General features: G+C 39.9%; 1 protein-coding gene across 1 annotated transcript in view; it reads right to left on the bottom strand.

The window, feature by feature from the left end:
* The window catches only part of LOC109982366 (inactive N-acetylated-alpha-linked acidic dipeptidase-like protein 2), a 504,674-nt gene extending 495,635 nt beyond the window's left edge, over window positions 1-9,039 (bottom strand). Inside the window, exon 1 of the mRNA XM_065956060.1 lies at window positions 6,913-9,039. Coding sequence (XP_065812132.1) covers window positions 6,913-7,065 — 153 coding nt within the window. The 5' untranslated portion in view covers window positions 7,066-9,039. The remainder of the gene's footprint in view (window positions 1-6,912) is intronic.
* Window positions 9,040-19,375: the final 10,336 nt, after the last annotated feature.

The raw sequence follows: 19,375 nt of genomic DNA, 5'->3' as shown, positions 1-19,375 counted from the left end.
AATGCCTTCAGTGTCAGATATTCAGGTGTGAATAGCTTTACAGGAGAAGGTAACAATAATAGTGCATTACATCCAACATCCTATTTTACCAAGACTTCCATTTTCTGAAAACATTTCGGTTTTACCTCCCTTCCCTCCAGCCCTGCAGACATTTTATTGTATTTTTTCTGGCATCTCAAACAAGGCTTTTTATTTTTCTACATTTTTGGAGTTAGATCATTCTGTAACTTTGTTGATGAAGCAGTTTGGTTGACAGTAGAAAGTGACTTGTATCTGTGACTGCATTATTTGTGAAAATGCAATATCGTCTTAGATTGGGAGGTTATTACATAAATAAATTACAGTTTTTGTAACCGGTTAAAATAGTATGAAAATGTGTGACACTTTTAGAATAACATTATTACAAACAGCCACTCACTTTATGAATCGTTTTGAGTGTCCATTCGGCTAATTCTATTTTATGCATTAACGTTATAGTGTTTGTAATCATTGGAGACTTTAGCTTGCAGCTCCTGAAGCTAAAAAAGCAAACATGTTTCAGTGCTTTCTCCCAGTAGTGAATACATGGTGTTGTTGCTTTGGTTTTTAATGGTTTACATTGGGTTTTAAATGGTGTTAATGCTTTGCACCTGCTTGATGTTTCACTGAGGGCGCACTTAACACTAGGCAATCTGACCGTGTCTAAGCACGCTTCACCTCTAAAGTCCAGTTTGTTTGACTAGTGTGAGTGCTCCGTTCCATGCTCAAGCTCCTCCTGTACCCAGGTAACCGGGCTCAGGCCTGGTTAGTCCTGGAGCAGTGTGAGTGCAGGGCAGCAGGGGAATTGGGAGAGGGGGGCAATCGTGCTTAAGCACAGGACAACTTTGCTAATGTGAGTACATGCGCCCTGAAAAGCATTGGTACCAATGCTAGAGGAAAGCAGCCATCCCCTGTGAACCAATTGCAATCCATTCTCTGTGAACCAACATATACTCTGGTTCCCCTACAATGTGAAAGGCTCATTTATCATTTTCTTTTCCACTGAGCGAGCTCCAACCTCATTCATCTGAGGACTTCCTCTCGCTGAGACTAGAACTCTAATCAATGAGTTGACATTGCGTTCTTAACCCCTACTCTTAGCACCTATCCAACTCGTACGATCTATCCGTTCACTGAACCACTAGTCAAATCTAAACCGACCCTACCTGACACTCTGACAATGACTGTTCATCCAGCCCATAGATTCACTTCAACTACACCTATCCCACTCATACGTGGGCTTACTCACCTTCTGTGGTGCTCCAACTGAGACTTTAACTTTGTTCACAAAGTTACCAACTGGTGTGCTGAACCTCTACTGCTGTCAACCACTTCAGAGTACAAAACAAGCTAATATCTTTGCAGATATCACAGAAAAAAAGCATTTAATCCTGACTCTTTAGCACAGGCCGCCCTCAGTCTGACAAGGAATCAGTTATGTAGACACAGTGGGTGTCTTTGAAGCACATCAGCAATCGAACTGGCAGCTGTAGTGATATGAAGCATAAAGTAGAGCAGGGTGCAGGGTAAGGTCAGACATAACACCCACTCTGGGAGATCATGTAGCACTTTGTAAAACAGGCCTATAATTAGATCAATCCAGATGCTGATAAAAGTGAATATTTCACTTTCATGGCTCATCTGTAGTTGCCAGAGTACTGCCAGAGATGACAGAGATATTGCAAAATTCTTAGACACATTCGGAAATTATTTTTCAGTCCAAACAGCTTGAATGTTTACCCTTTAATATATTCTGCTCGATATATAGAGTGAAGTATACTTTCAAACGTGATAAGAGGCCATGATGGCTTGTGTGTGGAGCATTAGTGGTGCACTGGCGCAAGTAATGGGAGACAATGACTTGAGAAATGGATGACTCCTCAAAAGTCACCTTGAGTGAATCGAACTCATCATTCATGTGGCACACGCACACACACACACACACACACACACACACACACACACACACACACACACACACACACACACACACACACACACACACACACACACACACACACACACACACACACACACACACACACACACACACTCTCACACAGCGTCCCAACAACTGACCAAGGTCTTTGTCAACATAAAGGACACCGAGCATGTTGTACTGTGATATTCATCAGCCATGTCTTTTACCAAATCCACCTCCATCATTGCTAAAGATGACACTGCTGACAGTGATGTACAGTGTACCTCGACCACATCCATGCGCTGCAGGTTCAGTGTTGTCTTACTGGTTTTGTTTGTGATAATCACATTTGTAGTTTGTTTTGACAGAAGGAAGGATGTTCCCTCGTGTGTTAATTGTGTTAAATGCACTCTGAAGCTGGTGATATGTAGTCTGACGGCGTGTTCACAAGGTCAGGTAATGTGTTAATGTTTGTTTTCAATGATTCAGGTTCATGTGTGACAGATGGTAGTATCACATTAATTACTGGCATTATCTGTGTTGTTTTAAGAACAAATGTACCTTCATGATATTTTACATGAAGTCTTGTACACGTAACACTTTAAAAAAAATTTAAAGCAGTAACGTACTGCACCAGTTCTTCTGCCAATTAACTTGAACTCTGGCACAGAAAGCTAAAGCTGAATCTATATACTGAAACATTATATCAAGGTTTTTTTTTTAGTCCTTAAACACCAAGCCTTTCTAAGACTCAGAAATTATTTAGGACAGTCTTAAAGTTGACTTATTCTGATAATCCCTATTGTCAAACTCGCAGTGCTACAAAGTTGGATGCCCATATTCAATGTAGGCAACATTTCAGATCATGAGGTAAATGTATGTTGGAGTAATCCCATGGTAAGTCAGTGGAAGGTGCTAAACGTAATAGTCCTAATATGGAACCCATAATTTCACTAGACAGCTTCAAGGCTTCTGTAAGCCATTGAAACCTCTGGTCTGCCTACTTCCCTGATTGCCTACAGGAAATCAAATCCTGGCTCTCCTGCAACTTCCTCAAATTATTACAACAAATAAGACCGACGCATTTCGGCTTGTGGCCTTCATCAGGGTCATCTGAAGGCCATGAGCCGAGACGCGTCGGTCTAATTTGTTAAGAATTTAAGGAAGCCAATCTTCATATTACAAGTGTTGCTGAAGCTTTTTGACCTCTTCTGGCTTTTCACTCTGCTTGCAGTGAAGTTGTGCCAAACTTGACAGTTTCAATCTCTTAATCGACTACTCCTAATTCCCCTCCTATCCTCCCTGAACTCCTGAACTCCTGCACATCTACACTCTCAGGTCTTCTTCCATTCAACTCACTACACCACCCACCCACCATGGGGTCCTGAGTCTTTAACCGCTCTGCCCCCTGCCTCTGGAACTCCCTCCCACAAGACATCCGTGATATCGACTATCTATTCCATTCTTAAATAATATCTCAAAACACATGTTTCTAAACTGGTATTTTCTGTGTGACCAATATCTATCCTGTCTTATTAAACCTCTCCACAATGGTTTTATATACTCACTTTGTCTTTTTAATGTTCATTTGATTGATTTATTGTTACTTAGTTGTTCATGTTTATCTCTGCTTTGTCAGGTGACCTAGAGAGTTACTTTTATTATTATAGGGTCTCTCCTCACAACACTGGAGAGCAGCCCTCCCCTGACAGCCCTGCAGCGTTCTGCCCCATGGGGAGGGGGACCTTAAAGAGGCAGCAGCTGAAACTAAATGTTTCAAACAGAGGCTGAAATGAGGGTTTTGCTGACACAGAATAAAATAAATAAGGATTGTTTTTGAACTGTAAATCATGCAAAGCTACACTCTGGGTTTCACAGACTGGCAATATGAAAGGTGAAAGTCAAGATAATATGGGATCTGTAAAGTTTGCTATAAATAAGGATAAAGTGAATTATATGTGCTGCTGACTCAGGAACTCTTGTTCTCATCAAAAGAATCGACACATCTCTCAAAACAACACTTGAGCACAAGTCATAAAATCAGAGAGCTGACCATGTCAATTTCTCTGCAAACATAAACGTTTTGCTAACGTGACAATAGACTGATGGTCATGCCCGTACAAATAAAGCTAAAGCAACAACAACTATAGTGTTTGTTTAAAGGTACAATATGTAGATTTGTATTAGAATTTTTTACCCAAAAATATCTAAATTAATAAAAAAATTGACTAAACCTTTATAAAATATATTCTTGTACTTACATTAGCTCAAATATTTCCAACAGATATCAAAGCCTACGGGACGTGTCTTGTTGTGGCGGCCGTCTAGAGAGACACGACATGTTTATCGTTGCCATGAAAACAAGAGATGTTACGTCAAAGACCGCTGTATGAGGAAGCAGAAACTGCTACTGAAAGCTGCCGTACTGTTGCTGTTTGTTCTTCTGTGAGAAGATTCGGCCACGCTGTGGCCTTTAAAAAAGTGTTACAATGAAAATGTTGATCATCGATTTTCTTTCTAGCCAGGTAAATAACTTTGTTTTATTTGTTATGCAAAATAGACATTACCATCTTTCTGCTACAAAAGAAGACAAAGAGCAATATTTGTCATTGCAATAAAATCTTGGTGCCTCCTCTCTGCAGATTGTTAAATCTCAATTGTCGACCTTTAATCTGAAAAAGACCATAAACCCATTTGACCCAGGCCTCAACTCATGCCCTTATCTGACCCTGTAACCGCTCTGATAGAGCCGTTCAACAAGTTCCAGCAACAGACCGGTTGTGTACGTTGGGGAATCCTACTTCTACAATTATACTCATAAAGTCAGTATTCAAGTACATTTGCCTGTGTTGCTGCCATGCCGTTTTAATGAAACGGGAATTCAAAGTAAAGAATTGCAAATCAAATCAAAAGCATCCACATAGCGCACTGCGAGATAATAACCTCCTTAAAATCACTCAGAAGCCTGAACGACCTTTCCCATCAGCAACCCATCAGCTTTGCTCTTTCAAGCGACGGCAAACGGTGCCACTTCTATTCAACACAAGGCTTTTTCCTCTTGTTATTCATCCTCATTGCTTAATGGAAGGCTGGCTACAGAGTCCCACCAGGTGTCCCGCTCAGTCACACACTTATAGACACATGCTTAGGCAAAGAAACCTGTTGGCTGTGGTCCACTGATTCCTCCATGAGCGACATGCATCATTAACAGCTTTTAAACTGCTGAGGCGTCCTGCCTCCAGGATCTCATAACAGGCCGTCCTTCTCCCCCTCCTTTACAACGTCCCACCCACTACACACACTCTTTAAAGTGTTACTAAAGAGGCTTAACAGCCCATTCCAAAAAAGCCTGCATGGGGCATTTGTAGTCTATAAAAAAAAGCTACAAGCTACAAATGGTATCTCACTGAGTGCCCTTATGGAGAATACACCAGTTGATGAGCTGAGAGGGTTGAAGGCAGCAGCAGGTGAGTAAAGCGTATTCTATTCAACACGCTTGTTTTCCAATAATTGTTGACAGGGCTGTAAGAATTGTCAGAAGTGGGTAAAAGCACTAAAGGGCTTGTTGCAGCTCATGAAAGCATATATATGCACATTTTCAAGTGTTTAGACAAAGTATAAGGATGTGAATCTGAAGTGGTGGAGGTATGCAGGTCTATTCTTTGAAGTGACTGCAGTAGCAGGCTGATGGATGGTAATCCTTAATGGGAAAAAAGATGTTTCTGGTCATGATTTTTAAACATCAAAACAAGTATTCAACTGCTTCAGCAATGGATGATACGCTGCACGCTAATTGTTGTTGTAACGTCTCATTCAAACATCACAGAATGCCTTAGCGTCCAACAATGAGGCTTTAAAGAGTTGCCAGAGTCTGATGCGGATTGGTCGCTGCATGGGGTATTTACCAGCAGCTCAGGATGTGTTGTCGTGGTAAAGACTGATAGCTGTATTAGGTATTATGGGATGTATAGGTTTGTGTAGTTCAGCACACAACCTCTGTGGCATGCTTCTTTAATGCTATTGCTTTGCTGTCATGGGGCTGAAGTGAAATCCTCGTTAATGTGCCGTGAGATTAAAGGTGCTTTAAGGCGATTTAAAAAAAAAAACTGTTCTGTAGGTATGAAACGATAAAACAGACAAATACTGTGAGACTAAAATGGCTTCAAAATGATTCGCAGTGGATCGCACGTCAATATGAATACCTTTATTAAGGGAACGTACATATTTTTACTGCCTGTATAATGACTATAAAATGTAAACAATGAGTATTATGTAGAAACTTTGAAGACTATAACATTTATGCGATGAAAATATTGGGTTAAAAAGACGACAATGTGTTTTTAACGGAAAATTCTGCCTTTTTTCGCAGTATTTAGCGAAGCAGTTTCGCATATTATGAATCGAAATAAAGCCTTTAAGCGCACATTTCATCCGTGCTTTCATAAGATTGCGACATTATAAAACATTTTTTTGCCGTATAAAAACACAATAGTAAAATAATGATCCTGTGTAATTTAAACATGACGAAAATAACAAAAAAAGCCATCAATCAGCGCCACGAAAAAGACGCAAACATATCCGAAGAATTCATCCCGAAACGCTAAAAATCACAACCGCATTCCTTCAAACAACACAGTATAAAATAATGTCGGCAAAGGAGCGAGATCAAAAAGGTGCAGTGTGTCTTTAATTCCCTGCCTTTGTGGCGGCAGCAGCAGTGGCGGGGGCATCCCAGGCAAACCACAAAGCCAAGGGTTAAAGACGATACCATGCTGACTCTCACTGAACGACACGCCACGCCATTTTACCAGCTCTTTATTTTCCACTCATCGCAAACCAGCTCCAACTTCCTGCTCGCTCGCATGCCATTCAAGGACAAGGATGAGAGAAGAAGAACAGGGGAGGGAAAATAAAAAACCGGAGGAATCAGTGTTTCAAATACATTAAGGGAAGGTCATTGTCTGCGGGCTTACCCTGGGAGAGACGCAGAGGGCCTGAACCTGCCACAACCTATCCACGGCGACCGGGAGCGGGACCTGCGAGAGACCAGAACAACAAAGACAGTTTGTGACAAAGCTGAGGCACCGCAGTCCGAGAGGAGTGAAATCAAATGTGACATTTTTCATTTATTTGTAAATGCCTCCTTGGCGGCACACTCACTCGAAACGACAGTTGGGCTCTTACCAAGTTAAGGGGAGCTGATGGTAGAATAGAGGGATCCTGACAGAGGTTGTAATGAGATGCCGCATTAGGGCCGCTCTCTCATCCACTCTCTCCTCTCTCGCCCAGGAGCACGCCCTTCACTTCCAATCTACTACCCCAACCATTTGGAAACGGTTAACCCCACGATAAAAAAAAAAAAAAAACTACTCTAACCCTCTTTGGTGCTCTGATAAAACATTCTTTTTGGGTTTTATTTTGTCTGAGGTGCCTTTGATGCTACAAATGCCTTTGTCAGAAGGATTTGGGAGTATTTGGATCCTTGGGAAGGTTGGGAAACGATTCACAATACCTGCCCTAAAATTGGAACTGGAGCATTGCCTGCGGCTGTAAAGTGGAATTGCAGTGATTGAATGTAACCGTCGACATAACCATAAGTGCTGTGCTCAAGTACAATTTTGAGGTACTTTCACTTTGCTTGAGTATTTTGGATTTATGCTACTGTGTGTCTCTAATGGATTACATTTGAAGAGGGAAATTTACTTTTTATCCAAAGGCTACCAAGCTTTAATAAATAAAAAAATATGCCTGAGCTTAAAATGTATTGTTGACATTAAACTAGAGGTTCCCAACATTTGTTCCTGCTGTTGCATGTCATGATTTAAACATCCAGAAGTTGTATGAAGTCCTAAAGAAAGGTTCCCCCTTTTTAACTTCTTACATGGTTGTGGTTGTGACAATCAGAGGAGTGCGACTCCCAATACATCACAAAAAGCAGAGATCAGAATTGTACAAAAAATCAGACAGTTTCTGTTACAGAGAAGTCCCAAGTCCCCTTTTTCTGACACCATCAATGATGTCAGAACCATTGGCGCTTTTGGGCAAAGGCCAACAGGGGCCAGTGCTCCTGTGCAACTGATCTTGGCCCCCCTCCAAAACAAAGAGCATGTTGATAAATCATTACATTCATTTTGATGATATTGCATTGATGCAAAAGCGAAAAGTTGAGCAACTGTGGCTCAACCACAGATACATTAAAAGAATGGTCACCACCTTTGAACGAACAACCATAATAATTTCTTCAAGAAAGATCATCTTTGTCTATTTTTGTCCTGAGTTGAATGAGCTCCTCTGACAAAACAACTGGCCCACTCAGTAAAAGTGGTCTAGAACTGCCACTGGTCAGAACCTCTCAGGTTTAACATTTGGGGGATTTCACCCAAAGATAGGGCACCCATAGGCTCAACATAACCATAAATAGGTTAACACAAGCTCCACCTCCAGCTTGAACAGCACAATTTTGCTTACATACTTACAATCTCATAATGCAATATATGAAAATATAATGAGCTAGATGTTTTTTTTTTTAATGCTTGATTTAGTACCTTTCATGTCATTAAGATTATAGTTTAGTGCCCCAAAAATAAAGGAACACACTTGAAACATTCTCAGTTCGCACAGTCTCACTTTGAAGACAATCAGACTGAACTGTAAGAAGTGCCCACAAATTGTCTCCATGACGACGTTCAGACGAGATGCAGCAGCTCCTTCTATTTGATCAAAATTACTATTCTCACATTTCAGTGTAAAATATTTAAAACCTTACAGTTGTTACTGCTGTTAACTGTTTGTATGCAAAGCCAGCACAATGCACAAATCAACAATAAAACAATTATTTATGATTTATAAAAAGTATCGTTAGACGATCTTTTCTGTATTGTCTTTCATCTTTCAATAAACAAACCATGTTCAGCCATGCAGTGGTTTAATGTATCTGCATCATTTTTATAATAAAACAATGATCAAAACATAGTTTGGGTTTGTGTACTGCTACATTTTTAAGAATTAATTTAAAGGTGACATATTATGAAAAATCCACTTTTACAGTGTTTCTGAACATAATGGGTAACCTGAGTGTCTAGTGATCTGCAAAATGTGAAATAAACCCATCAAGTCCTTTGTTTGTGGTCTGCATGAGTCTCACAACACAAAGAAAAATGCTCAGTTTCAAATTTGCTCTCCATGTGATGTCACAGTGGGATTCTGGTAAAAAAATAAATCCCTCCTCTCCCCTGATATCTCCACCCATGGACTCCACTCCAGCCTAGAACAAAGCTTTTGTGCAGGTCTGCCATTTTTATTCTGAGGAGTGATGTCTGCCGGGAAAACTCAGGGGGGGGCTCACTGCATTTAAAGAGACACACACACCAAAACTGAGTGTTCTGAGAGAGCTGGTTTATATAGGGTCACAAACCTCCTCTGGTGCTTGATTCATGTTATATTTTGACCAAAAGCACAGCACAGATGTTTCATTTAGACCACTGGAGACTGTTTGAAAACATAGAACAGGGGGATAATATTTCCTCTTTAAATACAGGGATTTTGACAGACCGGGGTCGTTCTTCCTCCACTTTATGTATGCCAAATAATATTGTACATGGAGTCATCGGACATATGTTTAATACCTCATACATGAATGTTTTTACAACTGGAGGTCACACCATTAGCTCCGCCAGGTTCTCCTTAACATCTGACCTACCCCAAATACGAAACCTATTATCATTTAAAATGATCGAACAACCATTTAAAGTAATGATTGAGTCGTAATTTTACCCCATAAACTGGGTCAAGCTGGGAATAGGTCTCAGTAGACGAGCAAGCTCGAAAAATGAACTATCACCCCCCCCCCCCCCCTCCCTCGACCACAAGTGTGTGTAGTGCCCTCTAAAGTGTCCTCGCAGATTGAGAGAGTGTGCTATATAGTAGGCAGTATGTGAGCTATGAGTTATGTACTTCATTAAGCTCAAGTCATTTCCCTTCCTCATATCACATCGCCTTCAATCCATCCTAGCAGCCTCGAGCTATATTTAGCTGTCCTGAGAACTATGCCACAGCTCATCATAACAGTGTAGGTAAAGTTGTTCAGTTGAAGCCAAGAAGTACTGGTGTCATTTCATTAGGCTAGATCCAGAGATTCTGGCTCATATTTAAACATTTGAATGGATAGATATGAGTGGGTTTTAGTTTTAACTTATTTATCATCCCAACTATGCTTATTCGTAATGATTGTACTGCTGTAACCAGATGAGTCATCAACTGGAATCTTAAGTCATCACAATACTGTACTCAAAATTAAATAGTTTGGCCATTACATAATGGTAAACAGTTTATTCCACTTAATCTATTTAATGCTGTTGTTGCAGCGCATCAGCAATGTTTTTAAGAAACCAACAAATTCCAAAAATGCAGCAATTTCTACTTTGTATTGAATGAAACGGTGCACAACAATTCAACAGTGATGCATTGCTGTAGTTCTTATTGAACTACAGCAATGCATCACAGATTTATCCACAAAATGTCATTGAAATGTTGTGATATGACTTCTTCAAAGTATGAATCACCAGATGGTTTATACATAAGTAGGAGGGGTGTGGCTTTCACTCCTTGTCGAACATGTCAACAAAATAGCTTCGTGTCCACCTTTTTTTCTGCATTGTAGGCTACTCTTCACTGTTTGTAATCATTTTTATTTTCTGTCTATTTTCCAATGTTTGCCTTTGTCATGTAACATGTTTTCGGAAAAAAATATTACATATCAAATCAATCACCTGTACTCTACACCAACAAACTGCAGACACTTTTAGCAAATGGGTAAACACAGCATAGAAGCTAGCTAGCTAGACACCTAGGCAATCTATTATTTTTCTGAAGCTGAAGTAGGCCTAGAGATTGAGCTTAAAGGAGACTGTACATTCATCAGTTTTGCCACACATTACTTCAAATGGCTTTTTTTAGTTGGCTCACAATGTGTTTACCATGTCAGTAGACAACTGTTAGCTAACATTTTGTCACAATGTCTGATGTTGTATTGTGACTCAACAGGTGTTTTGGCTTGTTGCCTGATTAGACCTCCTCAGTGTTGTGATGTCACGTACAAACTGAGCTATTTTACATTTGATTTACTTTGTTAGTTTGACTTTAAATCTGAACATTCCCTTTGATAAATTACCTGAAAAATACACCATGGTAGCATATAAGCTAGCAGCTAGGCACCCTATTCTTTTCCTAAAGCTTTAAAGGCAGGGTTGGTAATTTTCTCCAGAAAAACCTTTTTAAGATTTTGGTTGAAATTTTCTTTAGGTCCTGACAGACATTAATAACTCATGTGCTCTGAAAAAGGAACGAAGAAAATCCGTCATCTGTAGCAGTTGTAAGCCTGTAAAAACTTCGACCAATGTCTTCCATGAGGTACCAATCTGATGAACCAATCAGGCCTCCCATTCTCCCTGCTCGTTCTCTACCCCTTGCGTGCACTAGCCCACACTCAAAGCGCGTCACTGATGGCGGAGTTTTTACAATGAGTTTGTCGTTGGCTGACTTAAAATAGTCCCTTTTTTTGTTACATGTATTATGATAAAGTTTTGTGTTTTCTTACTGCTGAATGAGACGACGTATTTTCTCCATAATGCAAACGATTGAGCTGAGGTCCACTTCTGGAGCAATGGCGTTTCTGCATGTAAGTGAGGGGTGTGGCTTTTGAGGGAGCACAGAAGGGAGGGGGGTGGTTGTAGACGGAGCACAGAGGGAAATCATCTTTCAAAATCATGCTAGTTTTCTAAAATTACCAACCATGCCTCGAAGTAGAGATTGTGTTTTAAAGAAATCTCCAGATTTTACTGACGTTCAGCAGTTGTGCTACACATGAATTCAAATTACTTTTAGACATCTGTTAGCTAACATATTTGCCACAATGGCTTTGATGTTGTAGTGTAGGTCCAACAGGTGTTTTCACTTGCTTAATTAGACCTCATCAGGGATGTCTCGTAAAACATGGGCTATATGACATCTGCTGATGACGCTTGAATTTTTCCAGTTGTTTATTTCATTAGTACATTGAGTTTAGAAACCTTCCTTAGCCTAATTCCCATTACTTTTCAACCTGAGCTGGAGTGTGAATAACCAAGAATCACTGGAAACATCAGCGTGTAAAGCCTTTGGGATTCTAACAAACACAAGTCAATACAAGTCCCCATTTAAAGACATTATGTTTTTCCGATTGTAGCGCTACTAATTCTTATGATATACTCTTTTGTTTGTTAAAAGATGAGACAGTCTCAATGGGATTTGGTGAAGTTAATGGGGCACTGTCAGCCCATAAATCCTTAGTGGCATGAGCTTTTGTCTGCAGCAGTTACTTTTTATGATGCTACCACTGGGACAAACAACGTCAGAAATGTCCCAATCCTACTTACAATGTCTTTAAATGGGAAATCTTTAAGTGTTGATCATGTCTTATCACTTCAGAGAAGCATGCCCACAGAGTATGGATAATTATCTTTATCATAGTGGAATCTTTTCAACTACATTGAAACTGCTGATAAAGAAAATGGGGCCATCAGCTTGTGAACAGAATAACCTGGTTGTGAGATATCGGTGTAAGGTGTGTTTCCAGATATTTTTGTCCTCACTGTAGTCTGTTAATTGCTCCATGTCGTGTCTCATGTTCAGACAGAAGGTAATTGCAAAATCAATATTAGAAAAGCTATAAAAGTCACCAATAAAAAACAGAACAGATAATAACATCGGCTTCACTCATCTAAAAGTTGACACTAACTTTCACTCAGTGCCATGTGTGCAATAAATCTCCCAATATGTCCTCCTCATAACTTATTGTAAATGGGATGATATATGAACTCCTCAACTCGGAGGCATAAATTATTCACTCCCCTCTTAGGTAACTAAAAGCAGGCCTCTGTGCTTGAATGGTAAAAGTGTCAGAACCACTAGATGACTGTAAAATGTACATTACACCTCTGTAAAGTGGCTGTCCATCAGGGTCTGAGCACCTCCAGGCAACATGCCAATTGTGACATTAACATATTATCTGCCGCCCAAATTACACCTGTGTCAACATCAGTGGAAAGCCTTTATAAAAGCTTGGCAAATGTAGCGACTAAAAGCGACACTCGCAGATCTGTCAGCCTCAGCGATTGAATACAAATAGTCCCGAAAATGACTAACCATGCGTTAAGTGTCCCACTGTGGGTGATGCAAAGTGGGCTATGTTTATGAGTATTTTGACATTGTTACTTTCAATTTAATGCTTTGACAGCTTGAGTTAGAGGGGGGATGAGAGGACATGCTCACAGTGTCTCTCTGCTGTTACAATTTAAATACATATTTGTAACCTTAGCATTGTTGAATCTTGAATTCAGTAGGCAATGACCGTTACATGTTTGCTTCTTTCCACATTCTGAGGGTGCTCGTGGTTTAATCAGTTAATTTTACCAAATTTGATTTATTCCACTAACGATTATTCCAAAAAAGAAGCAGCACTCAATAACAAAGCTGTTTATTGAGGAAGGGAGAATGAGGGACATACTACACATAAATAAAGCAGAAACTAAGTATATCCTGTAAAGGTCTCTCTGAGTCATGACTGTCTACAATGAGTGAGAAGCGAGAGTCCTGCTGGCTGTACTGTTGTCAGGCCGTGTTTACATCATGTTTACATGACTGGGATGGCCGACTCCTCTCCTTATGTATGAAAGCTGTTTTAGTCAAAGACTAGAGGAAAGAAGAACATACTAACTGCTTATTTTAATGTCAGGTTATCGTTTTCAGATCACAGTCACTATGTGTCAATTTATGTGCAATTTGAATTCATGAGTTAACCAAAGTGTGCTAACATTAGCCTGCCAGAAAAACAATGCAGACGACAGGCAATTGCAGCTTCAGCCAAGGACAGTTTTGCCCGTCGCTTCTGCTTTATGGTGCTTAATCATGGAGCGTTCCATTTGATAACTCCTCCGTGTGAACACGATGGGAGGGGGGTTGGATGTGCATCACTGGATGAAAGCGGAGGATTCAGTATGGCAGAGGTGCAGCCAAACAGTAGTTTGTTTTGGTTTCATGCTAGTACTAAAGGGCGACATCTACTGGATAAAAAAGTTGCACATTCTTCCTTAAATGGTGTTTGAGTATGGTTCGTTCGTTGTTGTTACTCCACCGTCCGAACGTACGTGGAGGGGGGTTGGAGTTGTGACGCTGGAGGAGAGCGGAGGCTTCTGTATGGCGGAGATCAAAAAGTCACATATTCTTTCTTCAACAAAGCAGTTGCTGAATGTTCATGAGTTTATGATAAAAGAAAAAAAAAGTGCCTAAAACCAGTTTACAATATACAATGAACTTCCTTTATTTGATATATGATCAGACAACCTGGCATGTATTTTTCTATTTGTGGATCTACTGTGAATTCAGGGGTCTGGTGTGAGGAATTGAAAACAATTATTGTTACAAGGTTTGATCCAGTGGGTGCTAATGTTGTGATTCCCCCTAAAAGTCCTTTAAACACTATGTCTTACTATATTGTCTCTTTCAATTTTTTAAAATTGTTTTCTGCTGGTGTCGGTTGATGCTAGTTTCAACATTTAGGAGGACAATAGCCAGCTATGATACTGAACCGTTTCTTGTCAAAAATGACCAAACTGGACGGGGCTTCTGCTATAGAATTCACATTTAAAGTAGGAGAATGGTAAGTCTGTCCTTGTGGAAATTGCCACACATGTTCTGGCTTGGTAGCGGTATAAATTGCTAGCAAATTATATTAATGGTAATGGTTTATTAAAGGGATACTTCACCCATTTGCATTAAGCTTTGTATCATTAGAAACTTGGTAGTATTTTTGAATGGTCGTGCATCCTGCCCATAGAGGACCTTAGTGGGAGTGGCCTGCGGTGCTGTGAATTCTGGGATTTGGTGTCTTTCATCAACATGAGCCAAAAAGACACTTTCTGCCTTTTCTTGGCCAAGAAGTCACCAACTTAAAAATTTCTACTGCATATATGACCCAATGTCAACACAGATTCATGTTTCAACGGGTGAAGTATCCCTTTAAGAATAAATTAATTATAAAAAGTGCAAGTTTATCGTCTTAATCTCTGGAGAACTTCGGGCTGAGTGCCAGTTTGTCCCTTTAGCCTGTGAGACTAGCTTAGCATTGGTTTGAACACTATTTGGAAATATGGACTGTGATCTGCTAACAGGGCCAGTTATCATTATGGGTCAATATCGCTATAACGTGACTTCATCATTTACCAAAGAAAAGCACAATATTTTTCAATCAACTTCATATTCATTTTGTAAAGTAGCCCTTCATCCAGCACTTTTTACAAATTAACAGCATGTTAACAGTGTATGAGCAATCAGAGAAATATGTCTTCCTTTCATGGAAAAACACACATTTGAGTTCATACATTTTCATTACAAAGTGATTATATTATGTACATTGCTAGAAAAAAACATTAAGTCACTTTCTCAACAAACTAAAATAAATATATATATTATTTTTATTAAGTGACTTTAAACTTTGACTTTCAAATCTGCTTCAGTTGCTCTTTCTTTTCCAAATATATCTAAAAATGAAAGATGTACTTTTATGTATAATTATCCATTAATTGTCTTTATTTGTTCAAGCCAGAATCACACAAAAGTGCTGCTTACTTGTGAAAATAATTTGGGTTGCACTTTATTTCACTTCTATGAATTTCTATGAGTTATTATTCAGTTATGCATTTGGTGAACGGGCACCCAAACATTGATGTCTTTCTTATTGTTTACTTATATTACGTTCCTGCTGCAATGTAAACCTCAGAGAGGGGGAACAAAGTCCTTGTCTTTAATTATAATACTTTCCTTGTAAAGTAATTACATGACTGTAGTGGGCGCTGTGCAGGTTTTAATGAGATCTTTAGAATCTGCATGCTCAGACTGTTGGCAGGGGGCCTCAACTCAATCGTAAAGAAGTAATATTAAAGTTTGTTACGTTTCTCTCCCTCTCTGCTCCTCTGGTCTCCCTCGTCCTCCTCCCTGAGAGCAATCTGCACTCAGGGAGAAACTGCGTTATTGAAGTATACCTGTGTCATCTGATTTTGAATTTTAAAAGCCATTACATTTCTAGCAATGAATAATTGTGCATTGAAATTACATATTCAAATTGTTTGCCTCTGAATTCAACTCTTTATCGTTTCAAAAACTCTTCACACTTCACATTTATTTCTCAGTGTTCATTAATACAGAATACAAAAAATATGCGTTTGAAAAATGTGTTGTATGCCAAAATACAACGTATAAAATTCAGCTCATATACAACTTGCTCAATTTTGATTGGCCAAATTCTGCTACAGAATGCCATGATTTCAATTCAGATTCAAAATCCGGGAACCCAGATGACAAATTTTTATACTTCTATACTCCGTCACCCACACACACACACACACACACACACACACACACACACACACACACACACACACACACACACACACACACACACTCTGGGCAGTAAGGTAAGGAGCTCTTTGCTCTCCTGTGGTTTTCTTCTCCTGTCCCCGTCAGGTATTTATTTTCAGTACTCATGCTTGTTTAGATTGCTGGGTTTTGTTATTTTTTTTTTGACTGGAGATACCGGGTAGTCCTGTTTTGGCCTCGTTTTTGTTTTCCTGTAGGCTTGTTTTTTTCTTCCGCGGTAGTTTTAGGGGGAGGTGCCAAGAATGACGACCCATTGTGAGGTTGGCTCGACGCCTTCTCATCCTTTGTTCTCTTTGGCTGGGGTCTCAAGCCCCTTTAGTTTCATTGGTTTTATTATTTACCTTTGATTATTCCTCGGAGGGATATTTACAGGCAAGCTCGGGGTTGAAACCTTATATCTGTGTGGCGTCCTATATATTCTGGCCTCCTTTGTCTTTGAGCCTTGATCTAATGATTCCTGTTAAGGATGCCATAACAAACGTATATTGGCTGGTGACAACATGTAGTCTAATGTATTTAGAAAACAATACTGTTGGCATTTACTGAGGCTTGCACTTATTAACAGGAAATAACTATTTTCAGAATAAAAGTCACAACTGAAACATCTGTAAATAAAGGAGCTATTCTCCATATAGCTTTGGGGCATGAACACCTGCCAAGACTATGTTGACATTATGGAATCTGAGCTCAATTAAGCTTTCACCTCAACTAATGCATTGTTTAATCTGAAAGTATAGGTTCAACTTCCCTGCAGACTTAACTAAGGGGGAGTGACCTTGCCTGACATGGTGTTAAATGGACCAGCAAGAATTGTTCTTTTCTTTTTTTTGGGTGGGTATCTGAAAGGAAAGGCTGTTAAAAGTCCACCATTTTCCCATTTCTCTATGTCATTGATGCCTGACAGGCTGTAATTTTCATTCTCTCACTCCAGCAGAGCCTACTCAGCTGGAGATTATGGAGATGACGGTTTAGGTTTTTTAAGCACCCACTTCATCTCGTTTTAAATCTCTATAATGTCTGAGCATAAATAAAAACAGATGCCTTTTATAAAACAACCGGGCACTGGAGCTGAATAACATTGTGCCTCAGTGAGCCCACATTTATCGCCACCGCCGCTGAAGGAACACTTCCTCTAGTCAATGTCAATCTACATGTCAATGGAAAGCCCCTTTGACTAATGGCTCATGGAGAGCTTGGATTGGAAATCTTGGGTGAAACATTAATTTTCTAATTCCCCTGTCAGTGTCAATTTGGTCATTCATTTTGTCAATAATGCTGCATTGTTCATGTGCAAAGGGCCTTTTAGATTTGCCCGAGTTAACAGAATATTGGCATGCACAACTGCCGTCAAGAGGAAAACAGAGCTTTAATTAAAAGTGCAAAATCAGTTTATCAGTAATGGGCTCTCAGATTAGTTTAATTTACTGGAGATGGGGGATGTTAGTGACAGTGACTTGCTTCTCTTGAAAGACGGAAAGACCAGGGTCAAACTAGGGGAGCATGTCGGTGGTCACCCCTGCATTAAATGAAGCAGATTGTTGGAATCATCTCCTTGTCTCTTTGGATGAGGGTCTCTTCAACTGACAAAGTATTGGCTCTTACTGGCCTCCTCTCTGGCAAGGTCAGACCATTACTACTTCTCTGTTCCTGAAGAAAGTGTGTGTTTTATTGCAAGAGGCTGGGATAATCATTTTTGCCACCCTGATGCTTTAGTGGCCAAAATATAACAACCAAGCGGCAACCTCTGGTCTTGAAAAATTAAGCCAATGCTGAAGTGCAAAATCCTGCAGATGGTCGAGTGTCCACTAGAGGCTGGCTGCAGGAACACCGGAAGTCACATACACACCACAGCCAAAAAAGAGATTTAAAACCCGCCTCAATTCCAGCTCTCAGCCTGTCGTTAGTTTGACTGAAAGTTAGGGTGAGACAGGATTTCCAGCATGGCGGCGGCTGCCGATGAGCCTCTGGAGCCCCCTGCCATAACAGATGGGTGACGTTACTGAGGCTTTGTCCATTAATATTTACAGTCTATGACCCGCTTCATCTCGTTTTAAATCTCTCATGTGCTCAGGTGGCACAGTACAGGTTAATATCAATAAGCTTGTTTTCATGATCTTGGGAAGCCACAATCATGATTGAAATTTGTTTAATTTCCCATCTCTAGTCGCTAGCTACAAAGAATGTATGAGGTTTAACAAGCTGTCAAATTAACAGAGAAAGTGTTTTTGCCGGTAAAATTCAAGCTGTTTCAATCTGAATCTGTAAGGCCAATATTTTGCTGACATGTAAAGTAGGACTACCTTGGGTTTTCTTCCCTCTTGGGATAGGCTGGACAGATTTCTTCTAATCAAATGGGCAAGCAAGACTTATCAAAATCTCAGCAGGAGAGCGCAGGAGTGGGACAGTACATTTCTGGAGACAAGCAGCGATGCTCTGAATTTATTCTGGACAGAGTGGATTGAAAAATAAATCCTCCGTTGTTCTCTCCCGAGACAGATCGAGTTCTGTTCCTCAATTTCTTGTAACCTCTTGCTTTCAGGTCTGCCAGCTGTTATGAAAGTGCTCCATTAAATCATTTTTTTGAACACAACTAACTTGTTTTGGGTTAAACAACACAATTAACCTTGAGTGTATGTTCCCAGCTTCCTGTTGGCAGTGAATGTCTCGCCACGGACACCAAATCAAACAGAAATGGCCCTGCGGTACTAAATTGAAAATTGTGTCACAAATATTACATGGCCAAGAATCTCGTTTGTCCCAAATGTTACGGTGCATCCTAAAACATATCAGAATTTCACACTTTTGCCAGAGAGTGACAAAGTTGCTGTATTGCACCCCTCCTCTACATTTTCCCAAGAAAAAAAAAGAAGTTAACTTTCTGGAGGCAGGTAAAGTGGATGTTACAAATCACTGCGTTATTCAAAGAGAAAATATTTTATCTTGGATACCCTCTCCAGCCAGTGTAAC

Source organism: Labrus bergylta, chromosome 6 (genome assembly GCF_963930695.1).
Source record: "Labrus bergylta chromosome 6, fLabBer1.1, whole genome shotgun sequence".
NCBI classification, from domain to species: domain Eukaryota; kingdom Metazoa; phylum Chordata; class Actinopteri; order Labriformes; family Labridae; genus Labrus; species Labrus bergylta.
The sequence above is the reverse complement of the archived record's forward strand: the minus strand, read 5'-3'. Positions and strand labels throughout refer to the sequence as shown.